The 22,651-nt window shown below is 44.1% G+C and overlaps 1 protein-coding gene across 2 annotated transcripts; it reads left to right on the top strand.

The window, feature by feature from the left end:
- The first annotated feature begins 3,711 nt into the window (after positions 1-3,711).
- Positions 3,712-21,979, top strand: LOC111253523 (uncharacterized). 2 transcript variants are annotated; one of them, XM_022813015.2, is made up of 4 exons: positions 3,712-7,335; positions 7,600-7,814; positions 18,285-20,100; positions 20,314-21,979. In XM_022813015.2, the coding sequence occupies exons 2-4, from the start codon at positions 7,786-7,788 to the stop codon at positions 20,725-20,727; spliced, it is 2,259 nt and encodes a 752-aa protein (XP_022668750.1). In that variant the 5' UTR covers positions 3,712-7,335; positions 7,600-7,785; the 3' UTR covers positions 20,728-21,979. The 2 variants fall into 2 exon arrangements, with proteins under 2 accessions (XP_022668750.1, XP_022668751.1); XM_022813016.2 differs by lacking the exons at positions 3,712-7,335; positions 7,600-7,814 and adding an exon at positions 8,510-17,502.
- Positions 21,980-22,651: the final 672 nt, after the last annotated feature.

The following is a 22,651-nucleotide window of genomic DNA, read 5'->3' on the forward strand; positions in this document are numbered from 1 at the left end:
CACAAACATCAGTCAGGCTAGAGTTCCGACCCTCTAAGGCAGTTGCATAGAGTATTTTTCCGGACGGTTGCCTGCGCGGAGCAATTCTTACGTCTCAATTCTCTCGATCCTTTCCAACCTGGAACAGTGCATCGCATAAGCATGGGCTCGTCGTTGTCGCTGACATTTGCTCTGCGTCCTCTTTTTCCCAAAAACTGAGCCAGTCAGTGAAGGAGCCACTTTAGTGTGTCGTCATCTCGGCGTCTTCGGCCATCAGAGCGCACTACGAAGAGGGAACACTGGGGTAGAGGCCACGCTGAACTACCCCAAGCCTTCATTCTTTCTCTGGTATCTGAGGAATGCAGTGGCGACCGGTGCTCGGTTTGCCCCACACTCCATACTATGACGTTTCCGCGCCTTTTTTCCTCATCCTTCCCGGGTGACTTCCTTCACACCTTTGCTGCGTACCTAGGTTAAGGCCCGAAGCATGACAAAAGCCTCTTGTGAATTTGGTGAACGCGCAGTCCGAAACAGACGCGTTTCCTTGCCATTTTCCTTTAACCACATCTTTCACTTTCGGGAAAGGGAGTTGCTTCTGGCCGCCCGCGTCCTGTTCTTCGGGCGGCGGCGCCAAGCCCGTTGACCCATCAGTTTAACGGCTCGCCAAGGGAGCTGGGAATAACGGCGTCCTGCCGAGCCCATAAACAACTCGCAGCGTCAATAGTAACCGATCCTGCTGCTACTACTAATGCTGTAGTGTTGGTGCCCTGTTGAGGAATCTCTGTTACTAGTTTCGCCTTGTTGAAAATTATAGAAAACTTTCCATTTGTTCCCCGTGTTGTATCGAAGTGTCGTCGTTTCGCTACTTGCGACATACGCTACTATACCTACTGCAAAGGAAAATTTTTGGCAGCATTCTTAGACATTATTTTTAACTTCCTAGTTACTGTGTACATGTTAACAAGTTTTCGGAACTAGCCGTATCGAGAGTACTGAAGGCAACTAAGACTGATGCGAACTAGCATAGTCTGTAAGTGATTGAATTTGATGAAAAAATGAATGAGAATGAGACAAAATCACGACTAACTTTATGGGTTCGGAAAAAGTTTGCTTTTCATAGAAGTAGGAAGGGCTTGTAACGCAGCAGCTTACAACAAGGATCCCGACGTCAGAACCTGAAACGTAGTTTCTTCAAATTTATCAGATTTGCGCGCGGTTCTTTGTGGAAGTTTTCAACGGTTACTATTCGCTTTGGTCTTGTCCATCGTAAAATCCTCGATTCTAAATATTCATCATAGTAATGAAGAGTTATGGTAAACACCGTTCGTAAGTTGATGAAGCGGTATCTTAACTTTCTGCCAGTCAAGCATCCCATGCGGAGATCCCCTACTTGCCAAAAGTCAGTAAAGACCGATCGTTTAGAGTCCGATAATTGAACTACTTGATATTATTCGATGTTGGATAGTCAGAAAATTGACAAATCTCGGTTAGAGTAAAGAAAGTGGAGCTATGAAAATAACTTTTTTAATTTAATAAGCGCGCTACATCGGAACCTGTATGTTGTTAAATGAAATTGACCTACTAGTATCTCTACCACACCACTATGTAGTTCTTCCTAGTCCAAAAAAATGTTTATTATTATTATTCGCATCATAGCTGAAACCTAGATGGCTTACTGGTCATAAAAACCCACCCGGATATTCTACTTGCTAGGCCAAAAGCTAAATATGGGCTTCTATCGTTAAAACGAACCCGGCGCATGGACAATCTGAATGAGCAGTCCGAATGAAGAGGCCAGTGGTCACTGGTTGTAGTTCTGTCAGCGATGGACAAACCCTATAAAAAAACAAGTGTGCGATTAACGAAATTATTTTTTTATAATATGAAAATTATCGTGTGCATTTCTGCATGTTTAAAACTGTCTTGTAATACAGGCAGCTTGCATAAAATGGTTATTGGCTGGATAATTTAGATTATATGTATTCTACACAATAGGCAGAAGTTTGATTCCAAATATATAAATGAAACTGCAATATTTTCGCATCTAACTTCCTTTCAGAAATCTCAACTTGGATTCCTTTCTGCTAAACCACTCGAAAGAGTATCACATAGCCATGGTAGCCAGTTGGTTCGAGTACTTCGTTGAGCTGTACTTCTATCCAGGTAATTGTTTTGTAACCTTTTTTTATATGGACAGAATATATATATATATATTGGCTTAACCTTGTTATTTATTGGCTGGCAGGCACGGATGACGATGCTTGTTTACATGCGAGCGTATAAGTCGAGTTAGAATATTTTATATATTACGATTATGTAGAAACCCTGCGATTACTATGCGTAAAATTTGAACTTGAAAAATTAAAACTTGAAAAAATGCAAACCGATCTGGGCTTTACGGTGGTGAATAAGATGTTATATAGTTCCCTATTCAATTCCCTTGTACCCAGTTCTTAACAACTTGTATCTAGCTATATTCAATCTAGCTGGAATTGTTCGAATCTCCTGCCATTGACTATCAAACCACTGATCGATTGTTGTTCGTTAACCTTTGTTATTTGTATGATCGATCTAGTATTACTATTTGTCCCGTTCGCAAAAATGGCAGAATGGTTAACCGACATAGGGCAATCAAGAAGAGGAAGTTCGACGCGTGCGTCGTTAGCATCGGTTTCATCGATGGACGTGTTATTTGTTTGCAAAACATTTACGCGCTGTAATCAGGACAAAAGCGGATAGAATGCAGGTGCCCAGGAAAATGAAGCGATTCCCTTTCTGAGCCTTGAAATGACCTAACGAGATGCTTACTACGACACGTCCACTGTTAGATGTCTGGTGTCTCTTATAATTTTTGTTGTTTAGCCACCGAAATAAGGCTGGTCCTGCTTCAGAATAAAACCGTGCCAACTGGCATAGTATACCGGGTGATGGTGAGGTGAAATGAATTTTTTTTCTAATTATTCGAAACAACGGACAGTTGGTTGCGCGTGAGATTATAATTGTTCATCTTGAATAAGATCTGTCCGTACTGGGGACTATTAGGGGTCTTGATAGCGGCAAGATAACATTCGTTTAAGGGCCTATAATAAGTGGGAGCTTGATACAAGCGATGTAGGAAAAAAAACTGATTGAACAGGCTACCACTATATAGATATAATCATTGCGTTTCTTCTTGCCGAATGTTTGCTAGACTATCGAAATATGGCTACATTGAACTCAAATTGTTGCACCGAACATTTCTCTACCAAAGGTTAGCTGGCAAAGAAGTTACTACTGCACCACCAGAGGGAGTGCACGGTGCTAAAGTCAGTCGCAGAATGTTTATACTTTTGTGGGGCAAACTTATAGAAATAAGCCACCTGTAGTAGTTTATGAGAGCTCCACCGTACTCATAGAGACTGCGTTGTGCATAAATGTGCGAAAGTCATTCTTACACAATCTGCGAACCCTGATCTATTCAATTTTTCGTTGTTGACGTCGCATGCGTTTCGGTTTGACTGTAGACCTTAAGTCGCTAGGTATTGTGGCCTGCAGTGGACTGGTACTCTGCGCCATGGGCGAAGCGTTAAGGAAGTGTGCAATGTTAACCGCCGGTTCGAATTTTCACCATCTGGTTCGGGTTAAACGAGAAGAGAACCACCAGCTGGTAACGTCGGGAGTGTACTCGATATGCCGGCACCCCAGTTACGCAGGGTGGTTCTTATGGAGCGTCGGTACTCAGGTAGGTGCCCGCGTTTCATTTAGAGCTATTAAACATTAATTACAATTCTACCCATGACGTAGATGATTCTTTTTTTTTTTACGTTCGTTTTATTTATCCCACCATCTATGAAAGCTTAACGCGCACAACGATCTCATTGTAAACGAATCTCAAATTGATCTCAGACAAGATTCACGAATTTAGCTTGTAACTGTGGTTTTCACCGTGTCTAATCTTTCGTTCCATGGACTCGTTGTTGGATAGCGCCTCTCTAACATGGCATACGTGCCCCCGGAGATAAGCTTAGAACGTTTGTGTGCCCCCAGTGTGTGCAAAAACAGCCACTAATCTTTATAGTAAAGACTAACTATTGGAATCACCCCGATTCCGTAGCTTTGTAATTTTTACCCCCCTCTCTCTATTATATGTCAATCCTCAACTATTATTTCCGCACGTACTCAGCTAGACCTCTAGATGAAAAAGCCCTCCGAGCAGACGGCAGGCGAAACCAGGCGAGCAGACATGAACGCACTTTCTGAGGGCCGTATGCCTCCGCAGTTTATCGCAGTGAAAATAATCGCACTGTCTTTTTTGGAATAATCAAACCATGCACCCAGACTAGCTACACTACCTCCAACGCTGCTCAGTCATCCGCCTTTCTTGCCCCAGCGCTGCATTTCCATTTGCAGTTTCTTGAACTAGGGGATTGCCCGAAGATCCCCTGAGCAGTTCTTAGTTTGCTTTTCGACGGAGTGCTCTCGCGTGATATCGTCGCAAATAAATTAAATTCCATTCGGCGTGCTTAACCCAGACAGATTGCTATGCACTGAAGTTCACGGCGACGCTGGACAGTGGCGGCGGCTGAGGCCGTGCTAGCGGCAGCACAAGGTACCGTTCATTAACAGTGGCTCGCGGCAGATAGGTAACTGCTGTCTTTTGTCGGCCTGGCGTGTTGTGTGCGGCAATGGCGAGAACGAGTCAACTTTTACGTATTGATTTGCGAAGTACGAACAAACGAGTAGAAAGCGAGCATGCATTGCGGATTGAAATTAAATGGTACCATTGATGGAAAAAATAATTTTGAGCATAGACGCATGCCTGTTAATACTTTCGCGCTGGTCGGTCCTCTTTCTCTTTACTGGTTTGTGAGACTATCTGCGGGTAACAATAACACGTGATGAGTAAGCATACAGCGCATGTATAGAGTCCACGTATATCGTTAAGAGTAAGTTTCTTACATAAATTTCAGTGTAAGCTACAGTAACTGTTTAGGTTTGGTAATGTTTGTTCGTAAGCTTATTGTGTACGAATCCACTCCAATAAGGGCTCATACGTAACATAAACGTTATCAGCTAATGACTGTATGTTCAACTGACACTCTTAATGAGTTGTAACTGTGATTGCAGTTCGCATATCTCATAGTACAGCGACGGTGTGTTAATAAACAAAGAGTAGCTCATATAGAGAATACTTTTGCGCTACACAGATGTATCCTACACAGTTGTTGGAGAAATTTTCCTTACAGGCTTTGAACGCTGGTCACCTGGGCGTCTTAAATCGGTGCCTGACATGCTGCTCAAGCATGCGGGACAAACACACGTTTGGGCGAAAGTCTATGTAAAATCCCTGGTATATAGATTCATATCAACCCAGAATGGGCCCTAGGCTCAACGTGTCTCTTGTTGTTGCGTCTCCCCCCCCCCCCCCCCACAAGACACTGTCCCTAATAGATTGTCGCAAGAATAACATCTCTCGCGATTCGCACTTTCTGGCTATTTCGCTCTATGCCGCTTCCGCCACGATTGCTTTCCTTACCAACAGCCCTATCTATCATTGCCACTTAATTTAGGCGAAGTCAAAAGAGTGGATAAGATGTTGAAACGATCAGGAATGGGTTACCAACGTTGCGTCGTCCAATTTCGCTGCATCTAGACGTGATAGCGCAGCGAGTCCTGCTGCAGCGTCGATTGCAATGATGGCAGTGACGACGCAAGGAACATGCGTTAAGCGGAAAGGACAAGGATTCTAACTGACTTCGCAATGAAGTTTGAATATGATGAGCAAACATTCATAATCTTTGATGGCTCATATCATAGCGGCGACTGCGCTCTCAGAACAGTTACAATGTTTTGATCATATGTGTATGGCGACTTGTATGGGAGTTCCGTCTCCTTTCACTACCTTTCTGAACGAAGATTCTTTTTCTTTAGATGTAAACGTGTTAGGAGCAACTGTGTTGAATTAAAAGAGAACCCATCGTTTGTTCGCGCATGAGTGAAGCACTGACGGAATGAAATGAAACTGATGCTACGTGTAGGAACGGGAAGGACGTCGATAGGTTTGGGTGAGGCGATTTTTTTTTTTATAGACAGCTGCGCTGGCATGCTGAGGCCTCGCAGTAATTGATGTGCAGCGGGACTTAACTAGCAAAAGTTGAGAGAAAGGGGTTACTTTCTCATAGCCTAAGGCAATATGATATTTCCCGCGTCGCTATGTGAATATGCTTGTTCCGACGGTTACTCTGGCGTTCGCACCCGTTATGTGGCCATGTGTTATTGGCCCTAGTATTCCCATTAATAGTAGTCGCGGTGATACCTGCCCTATCGTACGTAGTGGTAAGAAACGTGCAGTTGTTCAACACGTCTCCCATTCTCTCGTATCTAATGCTCTTCGAAAGGTACGGGAAAAATGAGAGGGAAATGAGTGAAAATGTGGGGAACTACGTTTTGGGAAGCTTGTCTCCATCACCTTCTCCCCCGGCCTTTCCCCCATGAAAAAGTAATAAGAAAATACAGAACGAAACTGCAGAAGATATGCGGTGCTTGCAAGGTTGGCTGGTAATGATGGTCGTAACTGATAGACTAAACTGTGCCTACCGCCTCCCTGCTTTTTCGTAGAAATAAACCAAAGATTCAACGTCATCACTACACATTGGGCAACATTGTGCGAAACTCGCCAATCCTTTGCTACGAGCAAGCACCCCGATGGGTTACGACAACGACTGACTTCAATGTCTATGCGCTTGTCGTTGTCAACGTCCTGGCTCGGTCTAGTCGAGCCCTTTCCATGTTCCATCTACGGGTCGCTCTCCTTTAGCTTTCTCTCACTCATAAACACTTACGTACACAGGCACGCTCATAGAGACCTAGACCACAATTTGTCGGACTGAACTATCTCGTGCCGGGTGCTCGCCAAACGTCACCCAGCGTTTTTATCAGATAGGCAAAACCGTTTACCGCCGAAACGTCAAGGATGATTTCCACCGGAAAAGAAGAGTCCTCGCAGTAGCGGATTGTGTCTTTATTTATGGGCAGGGCATAGGTTGTGTGAGACGGGTGCTCTAACAGAGTCTCTCATAGCTAGTAGAACCATCCGTGTCACGTGCCATAAAAACGTTACGCGACAATCGCCGTTTGTGGGTGCCAACGTTAGTCATGCCCCTCGATGTGGGCGGTAAGGCACGAGGATATTTTGACGGTTTTTTTCTAACGTACCAGTTTCCCTTTATATATATAAATCGTTTTGCTGGGTGTGAAAAAGCGATGAAAGACAGTCATAATGAAAATGAAAACGTGGTATAAAATTTGCGATACGTATGGTATCATCGCTAACAAGTGCAACGAAGTGTGCGGTGGTCACAGTCGGTGGAAACATAGGTAATGAAAAAATATAACCAACTTGCTTAAATGTCTAGCAACACAATCAGGTACGTATTGTATACTAGGGTATTGTATACTACAACCTGTCTGCCTCAGTTTGAGGTTGCTGCAGCTGTTAAGGCGCCAATGGTATGAACTCAAGGAAAGATTCCTTTTGGTCGTATAAGACGCGAAGATCGTAAAGCATACATCTTTGCTCATCGATATACAAATCCTTAATGTGTGGTACCGTACTTGGTCTGCTTCCTCTTGATTTTTCAGCTGTTACTAGCTAATCCATTCTGTCTGATAGCATATACTATGTTTACATGGATGTTCTTCCGCGAGCGTGTCGAAGAGGAGGAGATCACCTTATTGGAGTTCTTTGGCGAAGAATACGCAGCCTACCAAAAGCGAGTAGCGACAGGCCTGCCATTCATAAAGGGGTTTAAGATGGAGTTATGATTGATGATCCGGGACGAGGAGGACTCACTCAGGTAAGGGCGTAAGCCGTAGCCTTGTAATAAATGAATATTTCATTCGTAAATACAATAGACATATCTTTCACTGGAGCTCGGATGACGAGGAAACGACAAGAGTTGAAACTATACTGGATTCACTCGGGTAAGGTACGAGGAGACCTTATTGTGAGTTCCTTGAACTATTTTCAAGGGTTAAGGGTACAAACAACGTTATATTAAAAAAAAAAAACAATTTTTATTAACCGTTATGCCGCTCTGAAGATATTATTTCGGTGTGACTAGGATTCATCAGCTGTTGACGTTAAAGACCTGGTTCATTTGTTTACCATTTTGTGATTGATTTTCAGTTTGCCCACATTAGGTCGCTACATCAAGTTTTAGCGGATGACGAGATTTATTACATGGCTTCTTGCACACAGAATCTCACCATTACTTATAGCAAAATCAAAAATCCTAAAGCTTTGAACTCAATCAAATTCACATATGCTAAGTAATAACTCATTGATGTTATTATATATTCAACTGTTTTGTGTTGTTTGCCGTAATTGATTATCTTTACGCGTTATAATAGGCGTCCCCTATACGCTGCATCTTCTTCCTCACCACGTAAGTTTTGACTTTCATGCACCGCCAATGATTTGTATTTGACTGATTTCGCTAATTTGTATTTGTTCGACCATGTTTGTATGTTGTTTGTTTGTTTGTTCCAGATATGAAAATCAAGAACTTCGTTTTTGAACAAATTTTCAGAAATGCGGATTTAGGCCTTTTCCGATTTCTACATCAATGCAATCAAAAATTGTAGAATGTACAGCCCAGATGGAGGGACTATGTGTTCCAGCCTAATCCTATTTACTTCCAATCCTAATACTTTAAACGGCATCGGCTACCGTATTCCTCAGATACAAGTCGTTACGCTCATATATAGTATGCAATTTATGTTACTATAGGGCTAATTGTATAGTTACACTGTAACATGTAGGTAATGGCAAAGAAATATGACATTTATGTAGTAAGTATACAGCATTCACGGCAAAAAAAAAAAAAGATTATCTATAGATATTACTATCGAGTAATAATAATATATTTCAACGATTTACTCAGCTCGATATTCGACATAATCTATCATTGTTATATCGCAGGCACTGCTAACAGCCGCAATAATTGAGTTCGTATCACAGATTTTATCTTGACAAAAACTGGAACGCTCTATTGGTGTTTACTATCATTATATGTATCCAGAGAACGAACGTATTTTAAAGCGAAGCCGTTTCGGCTCTGAAGAACATACGTTGAGAAAAGCCACTGACTGGACTTCTAACGGTTCCTATGGTCGTATCAAATACTTGTTTGACATGTCTATTGATACCGACTGCACGATAGAAATTAGGCTATCCCTATTTTTCTGCTTTTTTTTTTTTGCTGTGAATTTGACCTTCGCTGTTTCAGCAATAGTCTTGGCGTCATATGTTTATGACTACGGGGAAAAAATTGATCCCAGGACGCTTGAATTTTTATAGGTATGATATTAACAGTAATAAGTATATTAGGACACGTATGAATAAAAAGTGTATATTAAATGTGCTAGTAAACTTAAGTGAGAACTTTGAATCACCACTTCTAAGTTTCTTTTGTTTTCATTTAATTACGTTTCGATATATTGTTACATTTTATTTGTTTGATTTGTGCTGCCGGGGTTAAAATGTCTCAGGGTTATAGTATCAGCCGAAATGTTTTTCGTTTTGACATTCAATATACTTACATTTCATTGACTAGATGGTGTAATTGATCTTTACTGAAATAGGACTACAACGAATAAACCCGTAGTATCTGACTGCATTTGACAGAGAAATCCCCGAATGTTGGAATTGAACCCGCGAATTCGAGATAAGAAACCCTTTCGTTTACGGAATGATATAATATAAAGCAGCAGTTATCAGACTGCTAGAATATAAGACGTTGCGAGAACAACGTTATCGTACATACCACATACAATTGTGGCGCAGGAGTAACCATGGAAAATCATTAGATATTCGGTTTTAATCCCACCAGGCACTGTTGAACCTTAGGCAGGCGTATGCCTGGAGATATATGTCTAAGGGGTGGATTAAGTTTATACGTAGAGTCCTTTCTTTAATTGAATAGAATGGAATGGAGTAGGCTAAAATGTGCGTTTTATTGAAATGTATGAAACTCTTAAAAGTACCTGTAATTTGCCGCTGTTATGAATGAAATACAAAACGTCCCTATTTCTCTTTGTAACGAAAGAACATTGGCCAACATTGACGGCTCTGAAGGGACGGACCATTGGTCTCCTTAGACTTGATGAACCGGCTGTTGTAGGATGCTCCAGTTCAAGATTGAGATTGAGCAGTCGCGTGCACCGTTGAAACACATTTACGTTGTGGCAACAATTTCAAGATGTCCTGTTAGTATATTTTGTATGGATAGGATAACTGGACTGGTGGCCTGCGGCTAAAAAATTATGCTGAACATGTTTCAAGCACTTCATCGATCTTCGTCGAAGGAGTTGCCAATCAACGGCAAGCAAAAGCTGTCATTAGAAAAAATGTTTGCTTTAAAACGTCACAAGATTTAAATGTTTCACATTAACACGAAATCTTCATTTTCCCAAACTACTTCAGAAAAGTCTTCCGAATTATGGTTAAATAGATAACTGTAGTAAATTCAACTAATCGGCATCAGTGTATAAATTTCTTGGGACATCCTATATATATATGTATATTTATAGTTTTTTATCCTTATATATCATGTTATAAATATCCATCTACTAAACTCGTCTCAAGGATTTAAGTAAACACCATCACGAGGATGGAAATACACATATATATATACGTCAATTGTTGTCAGTCAGATTCAGAATACGATATTATGCCAGTAGCATTTAGTCTCGATCTGAAATTAGCTGTCCGGATTAAGAGAGCATGATTAGCGCATAGATTGGTGCGGCGTTGTTTTCTGTAGAGCAAACATGTCCGGTATGACTGCTAAGCTCACTGCTACAGCAGGTTGCCCTTTCGCACTCGTAAACATGCTCCAGCCTTTTTGTTTCATTGTACTTAACCGGGTTCACGCAGTCTACCTCTAACCTCTCCTTTTTTTTAAGCGACCGAATGTCCTTTTCACCCCTCCTTAAATTAAAAGAGTAGGAAGTAGCGTCCGGTCCAGCTTAACATAAAATCCTTCTTGCCGACGAACGTGCGGTATGGCTACTCGAGTTGCCATCGTGGAGGTTACTCAGTTTCGGTCTGAGAATATGTTCGGGGCATCCAGGCTATAGCAAAAGAGATTGTGGCCATGATAGATTAAGCGAAAACTTGTTTAGTAGTGAAAAACGGTGGAAAAAACGTCGATATCAAGCGCCCCCTGTCAGAGACTAGGAGGCAGGCATTCCTACACGACTTTAGCAATTCATGAAATAAGCGAGTTGTTCGAAGCGAGGTCTTGTCTGTTTTTTGGGGGGTCAAAAAGAAAATTCACTTTAAAAGCATTGCAGGCAAAAAGGTAACGCGTTTAGCGTGTACACCGTTCTGGGTTAATCAAAAGTTCGAGGCTTGTGCACGTAATGGACGGAACGAGCATCCCGTAGCGGCAATGCTAGAGGTAACACTGGCGATTCACCAAGGCCCACATTATGTTACATTGCGCGTACTTGTCACATCGTGAAGGTCTTCTTGTTCAAAGCGCACCGTGAAGAAGTGAAGTATTTACTACAGCTAATGGAAGCTCAGTAAGTCATCCTATTCATGTGCGTGTGTGTGTATGTGTATTTAATGCAGTACACGGTCCCCTGATAAAAAGTGCTTGGTTACCAACTAAGAGCTTAGAGGAGATCGGCTGGGCTAACAACCCATAGGACGGAGCTCTGTACTGTGTTCGAATATTGACTGGGAACAGGGTGAGAGTGGTGGAGATAGCAACTCATTACTAGAAGACGCTAGCCAAGTGAGTGGCGCAACGCCGCTACTGATGGGTCTGCGTTCTCCTAACGCCGTTCACCTCTTTTTCTTTCTTTCGCTCTGTTCTCTTAGTTTTCTCATTTGCCCTTTAGAGCAGTAGGACTGCTTCCCAAATTGCCACTTTGTCCCTACGTCCGAAAGCAGTGTTGGGCAAGGGGAAAAGAAGGGCTACACGTCTTTACTTATGTGGAGTCGGACGGGATTGACCGGCAGGCTCACCAGCCAGACGGCGAGCAAAAGGGTGAGACGATAAAAGTAAGGGGGTTACAAGAAGAAGTTGACGGGCCGAATACAGGGAAGATGGCTGCGGAGGAGCCGTGGACTGAACAGGGCACCCCATCTGAACTCTGCGCTCCGTCCACGCTGGAGTTGGGACAGCAGAGGTGGCAGACGTCACATTCCTTATTAGATTTTGCCTTGGGCGCTGGTACCTCGCAATGCGCCTTCCCGTCTATTTGGCTGCGATTCGATGCTATTTCTGAGCACAATCAATATGCGCGGCTTCTCGGGAAAGCACTGGCGGCCACAAACATTTTGTACTTCAGACGGAACATCCTCCTGTTCGTGCCCCAATAGCCCTGGCGTTTCAAATAAGCTCTATGCATTACGTTCGCACACGCGGAGCCTGGCTTTTTGGCCTTCAGTATGAGTGGCACTACTGCTGCAAGCCTAACCCTATTCCCTCAAAAAGCGCTGAAGCAGCAATGTCTTCGCGTCATGTTTGCTAATGGTTGTAGTGGTAAACTGACGCTTGTTCTGTTTTAGACACAGATTTTGTTCGACGACGCCAGAAAGTCTAGAATGCCGCAAGTAGGCTACGACCTCCTTTCTGCCATTAAAAACGGCAACCCAAGAGCCTGCTATGGTTTGCTTTCAAGCTTCGCCTTGATAACTTGCCGTAAAATTAGCGCAAATATTTTCCTGATACTATATATTCTGGTAATGCAGCTTTTGTTGGACGGATCGATTTTGCGTCAGATGTGTGACAGGTGTTCAGAGACGAATCCATAGGCTTCACGTGCAATATATGATATTCTTCAAATACGCCCACAGAGACAGTTGCCAACATCCTTAAAGCCAATAACAGAATTTTCACAGCTAGAAGTAGATACATTTGACATACTGCTGGATTTAGAGTATGTAAAACGTCGGCTAGAATAGGTATAGAATGTAGGATTTCAAGAAGTATGAAAGTGCAACTAGATCCTGCTAATACCGGCATAGTACAAGCAGGTGTTATAGCTTCTATCAGCACGTTACTTCCGCTACCGGCGCAGGCTATTTCTTTTAGGCCACTTCTTTTGTCTGTGATTGTTGTTGATAGGACAAGAGTATCACCCCTGACACCCTTTCAATGTCGATGTGCCCTGGACACTCTTCATTCGTCCTCAATCTAGCCCGGCTTGAACAATACTAGTAAAGGCATGTAATTGAATAAGATACAACGCTTGACTGCCATGACAGCAGCCATCGAACAGCAGACGATAGCGTGTTACTGATCCTTTGAATGCCGTGCCTTAACTGCTAGCTCGAAACGCTTCTCGTACATTCAGCAGTTCGACAATCGGCCTTATCTTCAACAAAACAAGAGCGAAGGACACTTATAGGCGCGTAGATACAAGCAAAATGCTGATTTGTACCTACTTAGCACATTCGTATACATAGAGACAGTACGATTGTTATCGTTGCCACTACTGCTGATAAAGGTGATGAAGGCAAACATGACTCAGTTTAAGATATTTGAAGTGCCTGTTAATGAGCTATGGACTCAAGCATGAGGATATCGATGTAGCGACGTTCAAGTTACGCATTTCAAACATCTATATACCTAGCACTCTCTATTTGTATCATCTATCAAGAAAAATGTACAAATGTTTTTTTTGGTCAGCTTTAAATTAAAATTCGTTAAAAATTGAAATATCGCATACCGCTGTTTAGATACGATTGTAACAAGCGGCTGATTCGTAAGGATATGGAAGAACAGACATCTAAACGTCCTGGTACAATTGTATCGGATATTCTACAGCGATTTGTCAGAAGCAGTGAAAAGCCTTTCGGGTCAGATGCGTTTCCAATTGATTGCCTTATCACGTATTATAATAACAGCCCTTATTAGAAGTATTGTATTTTGTGGACGAGCGGCATTCATGACGGCAGAACACAAATCGGTAACGAACTAATTTAGGAACAAAATTGTGCTAAAAATCAATTTGAATGAAACTAATCAACCAACACTAAAGCATACATATTCTGTCTTAAGCCCAAAACAACAATATTAACAGAAATTGAATAATCTCTTTTTGTTATTGTCATTCTTTGAGGGAGAAGGCTCAGGATCGTTTATTACTTTGGAATGAGGTACAATTTGGACCCTTTGTAGGTTTAAATTTAAGCAAGCTTCCTTAAGTAAAAAGCTCTACATATACATATTCTCGAGCGTTCATGCGGAAACATTTCATGGCCGTCTCTATCGACGACAAATTCAAACTTATATTTCCCAGTACTATCAACAACGAACTCGTATAACAACCCTGCTGTAACAACAAGTCGCTGATCGCTTAACCCCATTCTGCACTTGAAAATGAATGTTATCTCCCGAGTCTCGCATTCCCAGTATGCTTACTTACACTCAGATTGATACTGTAGATTTGTAAAGCGGCCACTAAGTCCTTAGGCATGAAAAAGTTGGTTCAGAGTTGGACACGTGGTTACCTAGAATACACCTGATCAGTCTTCCGATACTGCTAATAGACGTTGCGGCCGGATTTTGTTTTACCATGAAATGAAGCGCGTTCAGCCTCGGCTTCGAACCCTACATGTCCTCAACTCTAACAGGCAAACACGTTAGCACTGTAGGATAACGAAAGTAGATCTGATACGCTGCGACCTCACTAGGCGACGCTGGAACGAATAGATTTTCTACCTATATCTACGTATTGCTGCAATTAATAGTAAGCAGCCTGGTTTTGACGTCCCAGAAGCGTATAACTGTTGAACTGCTCTTCTCGAACAGAGCCTAGTACTATATAAGCCTACCACGTTACTGCCAATGTAAGCTGCACGTTGGATCAAGCAGCCAGCCACCTGGTCAAAGAGAAAGCCTGACATATTATTGCAACTGCGCTGTGTGTGAGGTATTCGATACTGACAGTCAATCTGAATGGCGTTAAGGTGTTGTAAAGATGGATGGGTAGGACTCTGGCCGCTAACTCGGATCAGGAAAAGTGGCTGGAGTATAACGTTGGCTGGTTCTGGCCTTTGTTGTTAGTTGCTGTTATCCATCTGTTCGCTTGCATCTTGTGTGTACGGTGCATGCTGTGTTCTTCCACTGGCTACTCTAGCTGGTGGAGCCGAAGTTTGGATAAGCAAGCAATTCGAGCCGAACCGACTGCCACAAATTCGACATCATGCCCTAGGTTCTGATATGCAGAGCTTCACGGATGAGAAAGTTAAATGATGCATGCTTAGTCGGAATGAAAAGGTAAAACCACACCGACGACTAAGGTAAAGGGAAGTAGGTATAAAGGGCTCTTAACACTGAAGTTCGCCATTCCTTGGAACATGCATACGGATCCAAGTACGTTCTCAAGCATTGCAGTAAGCGATGTTTTTTGCGCCGTACGTTGATTTTTTATGATTCTTCAGTGGAGACTAACTGATTTGTTCGGCCAACTTGGCCTTGAGTGCAATTGGCCTTACGCCGACACGGTGTGTATTTGCATGTGTGCGTATGGTAAGTTGGTATTTCATTTCGTCGTCGACCATGCTGATTTTAATGTCTGAGTTATCTTTGGAAATTATCGTAGATGTCTCGAGGACGAGATAAATGCGGCGGCCCAGTGGAAGCTAACCCAACCTATAGCCACATAACAGCCACACACACCCACAGAACGTCAGTACTCGTTGAAACCGTCCCTTACGGGACACTACTTGACCAATGGGGGGCTAGATTCGCTCAACGCAGCGGTGCCTCCAGGGAGACAAAACAACCTCAGCGAACAAAGGCAAGACGCCGCCAAAAAAATAACCAACCCATCACAAGCTTGTTCCTCCGAAGATGCACATACCCACATAGAAGAAGCGCATTCGTGGAGGCGAAGGGGCAGGAAAACACAACGGCTGCCCCCAGGAGGACTCAGGAATTTCAAGAGCACCCGGCAGCGACCTACTACTGTCTCCTCGCGCTCAAGGCCGGTCGCTGCCGCCTACTCTTGTTCCCATCATCTGAATTCCTCTTTATCTTGTAACGGAATAGAGGCCTAGTGTGGATCGTAAGGGCGGACTCACAGAAGATCCAAGCGAATACGAGCGGAAAGCGAGACAAGAGAGGGTGGCGAACCACTAGGAAAAGGGCGACAAGTTATTGCAAAAAGTGAACAAGGGGCGGCGGAAAAGAACGGAAGGGGCAAGGACAAAGCCAACTAGAAACGGGCACAACTCACTGCACTAGGCTACCACAGTCTTTTCTTGTTAGCTTGGGAAGACTTTTGGTCTTTCCGCCCTCGAGTAGGTTGCTGTTTCCCCGATGCCATGTCTGCTAACGCTGCTACTGCTGCAGGCGGCATTAGCGTTACCAGCGGGAATGAAGTAGGCCTCTGCTCCGGGACTTTGGGGAACGGAAGGTGGGGACGACCTCGCCAGGCGAGTCAGTGGCAGTCAACGCCAGAAAAATGCTACCACGGAAGAAAAAAGCCGAGTATTGCCAGCTAAGTGAGGGGCAGAGCGGAATGGGGATTAGACCCCCCCCCCCCCCCCCGTTGTTTCCTCGGAAAGAATCAATCGACGCTCGAGAATTCGAATGGTGCTACACTATGATATAGTGGAGGTACAGTCAAGATAGCAGCGGACTGCCGAACTAGCCGTGGGGGCTTGAAATAGATTCGAAATAAGCCGCAGCAGACTTCAGGCAACGTTAGCAAAAAAAAAAAAAAAAAAAAAAACTGGTTACAATCACTTATGAAAAACGTGCTTGCCATTATCCAACCTTTTCTAGTTGGCAGGACTGGAAGGCCGCCGAACGGCGAAGACACTGTGCCTTAAAACAGGCAGCGGAGACATGCTGACTCAATTCCTTAAAGCCGCCGACCATGACGATGGCATTGACTGTGGAACAACCCTCTAACAAACGGTTCAGCGGAACAACCCAAGGGAACGTAGAGTATATGATCAGCGCATTATGTGAATCCAGTTGGGGGCTTGGGTTGCTGTGCAAAGCGTCGACCGTATTGCTTAGAAACTTATTTGTGCTACTCCGATCGAATCTCGAGACCTGCTAGGTTACAGGAGCCTCCGGAACCCGAGGCAAATGGCGGAATACGATAGTCCAAACAAGCTCGCTAAGACCAACCATTTACGATCCAACGCTAATACTACAATAGTTGGGAACGCTGACGGAAAACATTGGTCCATCCCAGTCGAACGACGGGACGCTTTCATGCTGTGCTAACACACAGTGGAATACTAGTTACAATGGTTAGCGCAATGATATTAGTAACGAGAAATAATAGGAAGGTTGTAGAGTGGTCGAAGAACTATAGCAGACGCAACCGGGAAATCGCCACTCTCTCATAAAATGACTGATACAAATACGAAAGTGTGGCGCAAATGATGCCGCAAACAAGAAGATGCTGAGCGGAACGACGAAAACGGGAACGTACGCAGAAAGTGCAAAAAGCATAGAAAAAGAGACGGGATAGACAGATGGACAAAAGGACATGCGAAAGGTATATTCAAAGTAAAGAATGACTAGTGCGGCAAAGGAAAGAATTGTTTAGCCATAGTTGTTGCTGCTATAGCAATAATAAAAAAAAAATAGAGAACATAAGCAGTCAGTAGAGATGGTGCGAAGACTTCTTCTAAAAGCAAAATACTAGTCAGCGTCCACCTTTTTGGCATCGTTTCACACCGGACTAAATGTCTGTACCCGCATAAAAACGTGTGTAATAGGAAATATAAATGCCGCGATAAGGAAATTTAATTGAAAGCCTTTCACTCATTTATATGCGTATTATTTGAATATCGAATGAAATTCGTTGGTTCGTTTAGTCCTGTCAGTAAAGGTCGCTAACGCAGGCCACATGCAGTAAAAAATGTCTGTGTGTTGCGGAGGCGAATGTCCTGAGAGATATTAACATCACTGAAATGTCTTATAAATTCGATTAACGTCAACACGTCAGGTTTTCAGTTCTTTACAGGTATAAGTTCACCAATTATGCATATACATATATGTATATATATCTACGAGAATGGCGTAGTTTAGTCACATATATATCTAATTATTTTCTGTGTTTAAAATGAACGAAATCTTAATAATGAAAAGAGCAGCTACTATTTAGACTGTTTGATACAACCAAAATGCAGAGAATATGCCTACAGCACAAACTATTAAGCAACACGCTTTTACCTGTACTTTTTCATTGTTTTCACCGCTGTCGCTTGTTTAGGATGTAGCAATGGTAGCCAGCTCACGTACTTATTTCATTTCTCTGATTCATCCGTTGCACAGGGATATCTGGGAAAGCGAGCAAAAGCTCATGGAGGGAAGCTGTAAGGTTTGCCAGGAATCGAAAAAACAGAAGACGTTACAAAAGCGAGGCTATCAGCATAGCCGTCCTCACCCCCATCCGAAGCTGGCTGGATCTCGGCACCCGGATTTAGGTCAACAGGTTGGACCCTTGCCGCCTATGGCATTGGCAACAGCGGGCGAGCCGGCTGGTTGGCTTGGGACCAGTCTTCGTGGTAATGGAGCAAGCGAAGGTGGCAGAGGTTTTCGCAAGTTTTCGTCAGCCCATCATGAACACCAGCACACGTACCAACATTCGTCACCAGCACAAGTTCAGCACGAGCAGCGCCATCTACATCATCATCAACAGCAACAAGCCCAGATGACGCCTCAGCTGATCGGGCCGCCACGAGCAAGTTCCCTTGGCCCGTCGCAATCATCACACATGTTACCATTTTACCCCAATGCAGCCATGCAAGCCAGGTCAGGAAGTTCGGTCAATTCATGCGGTGAGTCCACTGGAAGGTTTCGTACTGAACCCGACGAACAATGTCAGCTTTTTGGCCCGACTGATCCCACTACTGCTAACAGCAGTACCCCACCAAGCCCAAAACTATTAGAGTGCCAGCCGTTTTACGGATCCTCGAAGTACAATGTAACATGTCGAAGTGCGAACGATCACATGGACGAGGAGCACACGGAAGATGACGCGGAAACAGAAGCACTCATGTCGGCACAAGACAGAGATGACTCACATTCACACAACATCCTGATCCGCGATCACGAGCAAATGACATCGATACCGCCCATAATGGCCGTTCACCAACAACATTTTTTCGACGTCGCTAGCCACCCTGATACGATAGGCGGTGTAAACAGGTTACAACCGAGCTGGACTGTGTGGCCCACTTGTTCACCGAACGGCCTTGCTAGCACATATGGCCGTGGGGCAGTGCCCCTTGGCACGCCGGCAGTCTTCGGCAGTGCAATATCCTCGGCATCGACAACCAATAATTCAGACAGATCAATGGACACCGTCATTCAAAGCTGTAGTGCAAGGCTTGCGTCAACTAATCCAAGCAGATTGCTCATTGCTGGCAATAATCACAGTCATCATTTTTTAGCGTGGGCACGGGGCCGCAGTACAACCAGTATGAGGCTGGCCGCAATGCGCCAGCGCGGTCCCGTGATTACGATCCGTGAAGCTGAACAGCACAACCAGCCACGAAAGCATCGATGTGAGCGAAAAAGGGACGCAGAACGCTTACTCCGTCAGGTCCTGCAGTCGAAGACAGCGTTGACCACGTATACAACATGGAAACAGCAACACTGCCACCGTGAAAGTGAGCCGCAGAGCCAACATTGTCTGCAACAACAGCAAAAACAGCCACAGCAACGGGTGCAGTTAGAAGAACCCGGGCAGCACATCGAGCTGAACGAACTTAGCGCACCCCGTTTCCACCTGCAAGAACTGTGCCCACAGGACATTTATAATACGAGTGCAGTCTGTTCTGTGTCAGGAATACCCCACCAGGCTGAGCGGTACCGATGGAGACGGTGGAAGCGACGGCGAAGGCGACAGCGCGTCGGTCCCATCGAGTCAGGTCCTATCAGAATCAATAGGACACGATTATATGACCACAAGGAAACTTTACAAGGGGATGAACAGGTTTCGATTGCGGGACCTTCTCAACACGAATCTTGTCCATGTTGTGCACATCGACTTGCGTGGAGCTTTTGCACTGCCAGCGTTACGGATTGCTCACGCGCTCATCAACTGGGTATTGATGTAGCGATTGAGCAAATCTGCGGTACAAAAGTAAGCGGGTAAACCAGAATCTAATGCATGTTAACGTATGCACACATGTGACCGTACGCAGTAATTTTAGAATAATTTTTTTTGACATATATCCAGATCGGTGCGTCTATGCGCTCGCATATAATTTACCTGTTATGTAAGTTGAAAGCTTATGAATGTAAATTTATTTCTGTTTCTCTTTTCTACTTGTTTTTGTGAAACGTCCTTTTTCAGGAAGCTCCTACCAGTCGTATACACCAGCCGCGGACAGCGGCAGCGACGCAAACCCTCTTGAGTGATCATCTCAATCAACACTCAGCGACACTGCGGAAAAAAAATTCTTCCCTGCTGCCTGTAGTTCCGGCTGCAGTTCCAGTAGCGACGTGCATTAGTAAGGCCGGCGAGGATGGCATTGTTCAGGTGACCACTATGGGCCTAAAGCGATTTTGGCGACGCGTTGGCGTCACTAGACTGACCTCTTCAGTGCCTCCAGATTCGTCTGAGTCTGATCATATGACGGTCGTTCCAACGCTGCCTCAACCACACCAGCCCGTCGTCGGTCTCCAGCGGTTGCCAACGATTCTTGCGCCGTCACTCGTAGCACGTCTGCTGCACGCGGGACAGCGTTCCCGCGTTGAGTTCGTCTGACCCTGTCCGAACGGGGGCGCCGGCAGCATACGAAATCGCTCCGCAGTTTTCGACGTCCGCCAGCATTCGTCGCTGTCACCTCGTTTTGTGCTGTACGGCACAAACGATGATGACGATCACGACCGCGACGATATATATATCGAGAGGTCAGACAAGCAAGAGTTCTGTCGCATGAGTGCCCTCAATTACCGAAATTTCTCGCTTTCTGACTACTGACCGTTTGATACGGCCATACCGAGCCGGTGCAGATTGATGTCTAATGCAGAAGATAGATGACAACGTGCGCTGTTTAACAGTATATACTGGTTCATTTATACCAAGCCGCATTGTCAGCCGATTCCTGTGCCAGCAGCGTAATGACCGCCTTTAATTATTGCTAACACATAATTACTATAATAATACAGACTCGTGCATCTGCACGAAACACATAGGGCAGGCCCACAAGTCGCCTCCCGGAAAGCGCGCACAAAGCAATTAGACTCACGCTTGTCTGCAGCAGTTATTGGTAAACAGTGACAGAGACGATAAAACGGCCGGCGGCAGTAGAGTGATGATCGAATGCGAGGAAGCCTACTGTATTAATAACATATTATATTGCTTTGGTAATGAAAGACAATAATGCATGGGATCGTTAACGATATTAAACATGATACGTGAACAGAAAAAGCGGCCACAGCAGCTGATCGACCTCGAAAGTAAGGCGTCCGGTAAGAGCACGTATATGTCAGAGTAATATACATATATAGAGAGAGAGAGAGAGAGAGAGTAGGACAAGATCCAAAATTCGAATGGGAACAGCACGATATTATAGTAATTTATTACTACCACGACCACTACTGATGGTGTGCCCTTGTACGTATCCATTGTGTGAGGTTCACGTCGCCAACGATACGGAGCAACTTATAAAATCGTCTACTTATTTATGGATTACCTAAGCGTTCTTTATCCTATCACCGAAATGTATTCGGGTTGATTGAGCATGCTCCCTTACCGAGAAGCGATTACAAACGGGAAAGGTTGAACGTGAGGCAAAACTGCTGGATCTAGAATGGCAAACAAGGACAGCGCTCCCGCGTTAGAGTACGCCTACCGAAGAAAAAATATTATTCATCGGAATCTCTTTTCGCATTATAAAAACCAACATTCTCGTCACAACAAAAACACAGTAAGATCTCGATTTACAGCCGTTGTGCAGAAGCGTATAATGTGCTTCGGCTTATTATCAATAAAGTCAATTTTGTTTTATTTATAACATTTTGGTACTATTTCAGCTTTATCAAGCTTCCGCCCGGAGCAATTCTGCAACTACTTCGTCTACCAGAAATTGTAGAAACTCAGTTTTATCCATTATCAATTGAATGCTACAAACTTCGAATCTGTACATATGGCGTGTACAATACTGATGCTACCTTGCCATGTCTGACGCTAGTTCTCATTTACATATCTACAAGCAACCAAATACTAGGTGATAAGAGGAATTCAATAAGTTAGCCTTACGTATGATATCACAATATTTGTGCTGTTGTAGTACTTTTCGTTTCGCAGATTGCTTTCTTCCAATATACGGCGTACACTTTTATCACAACCAGTTCCAATATGACTACGTCTGAGTACCCGTATGAGAAATGGCTTTGCCAGTTTGAATAGTGCGCTTTGTTCTCTGTTTGTATTTACAACTATTGCCGTGATAATATTGAAGGTACGGACTGCTACGGGTGGTGCTTCTGCTTAGCTTGCTTTAAGCTGTGCGACAGAGGACTGCGTCATTGACGTCCTGATAGCTAAGTATAAACGTCTCTCGTGCCTTTAAGAGCGTCGCATCTCAATCTCCCTAACCTTAACTCCAGTATCCGCGCGGATCAAAAGACACCCCTTACTTAGTCACCCACGATTGCTTTGCCGTTGCGGCTGGGACGCCGGCACC

Source organism: Varroa destructor, unplaced genomic scaffold, assembly GCF_002443255.2.
Source record: "Varroa destructor unplaced genomic scaffold, Vdes_3.0 BEIS01000006.1, whole genome shotgun sequence".
In the NCBI taxonomy this organism is placed as follows: domain Eukaryota; kingdom Metazoa; phylum Arthropoda; class Arachnida; order Mesostigmata; family Varroidae; genus Varroa; species Varroa destructor.

Excerpts from the sequence above, each read along its gene's own strand:
- LOC111253523 (XM_022813015.2), top strand. The coding sequence starts at position 7,786 with ATGATCCGGGACGAGGAGGACTCACTCAG. Across the intron at positions 7,815-18,284 it reads GACGAGGAGGACTCACTCAG|GGATATCTGGGAAAGCGAGC; the intron begins GTAAGGGCGTAA and ends TCCGTTGCACAG. Across the intron at positions 20,101-20,313 it reads AGCAAATCTGCGGTACAAAA|GAAGCTCCTACCAGTCGTAT; the intron begins GTAAGCGGGTAA and ends GTCCTTTTTCAG.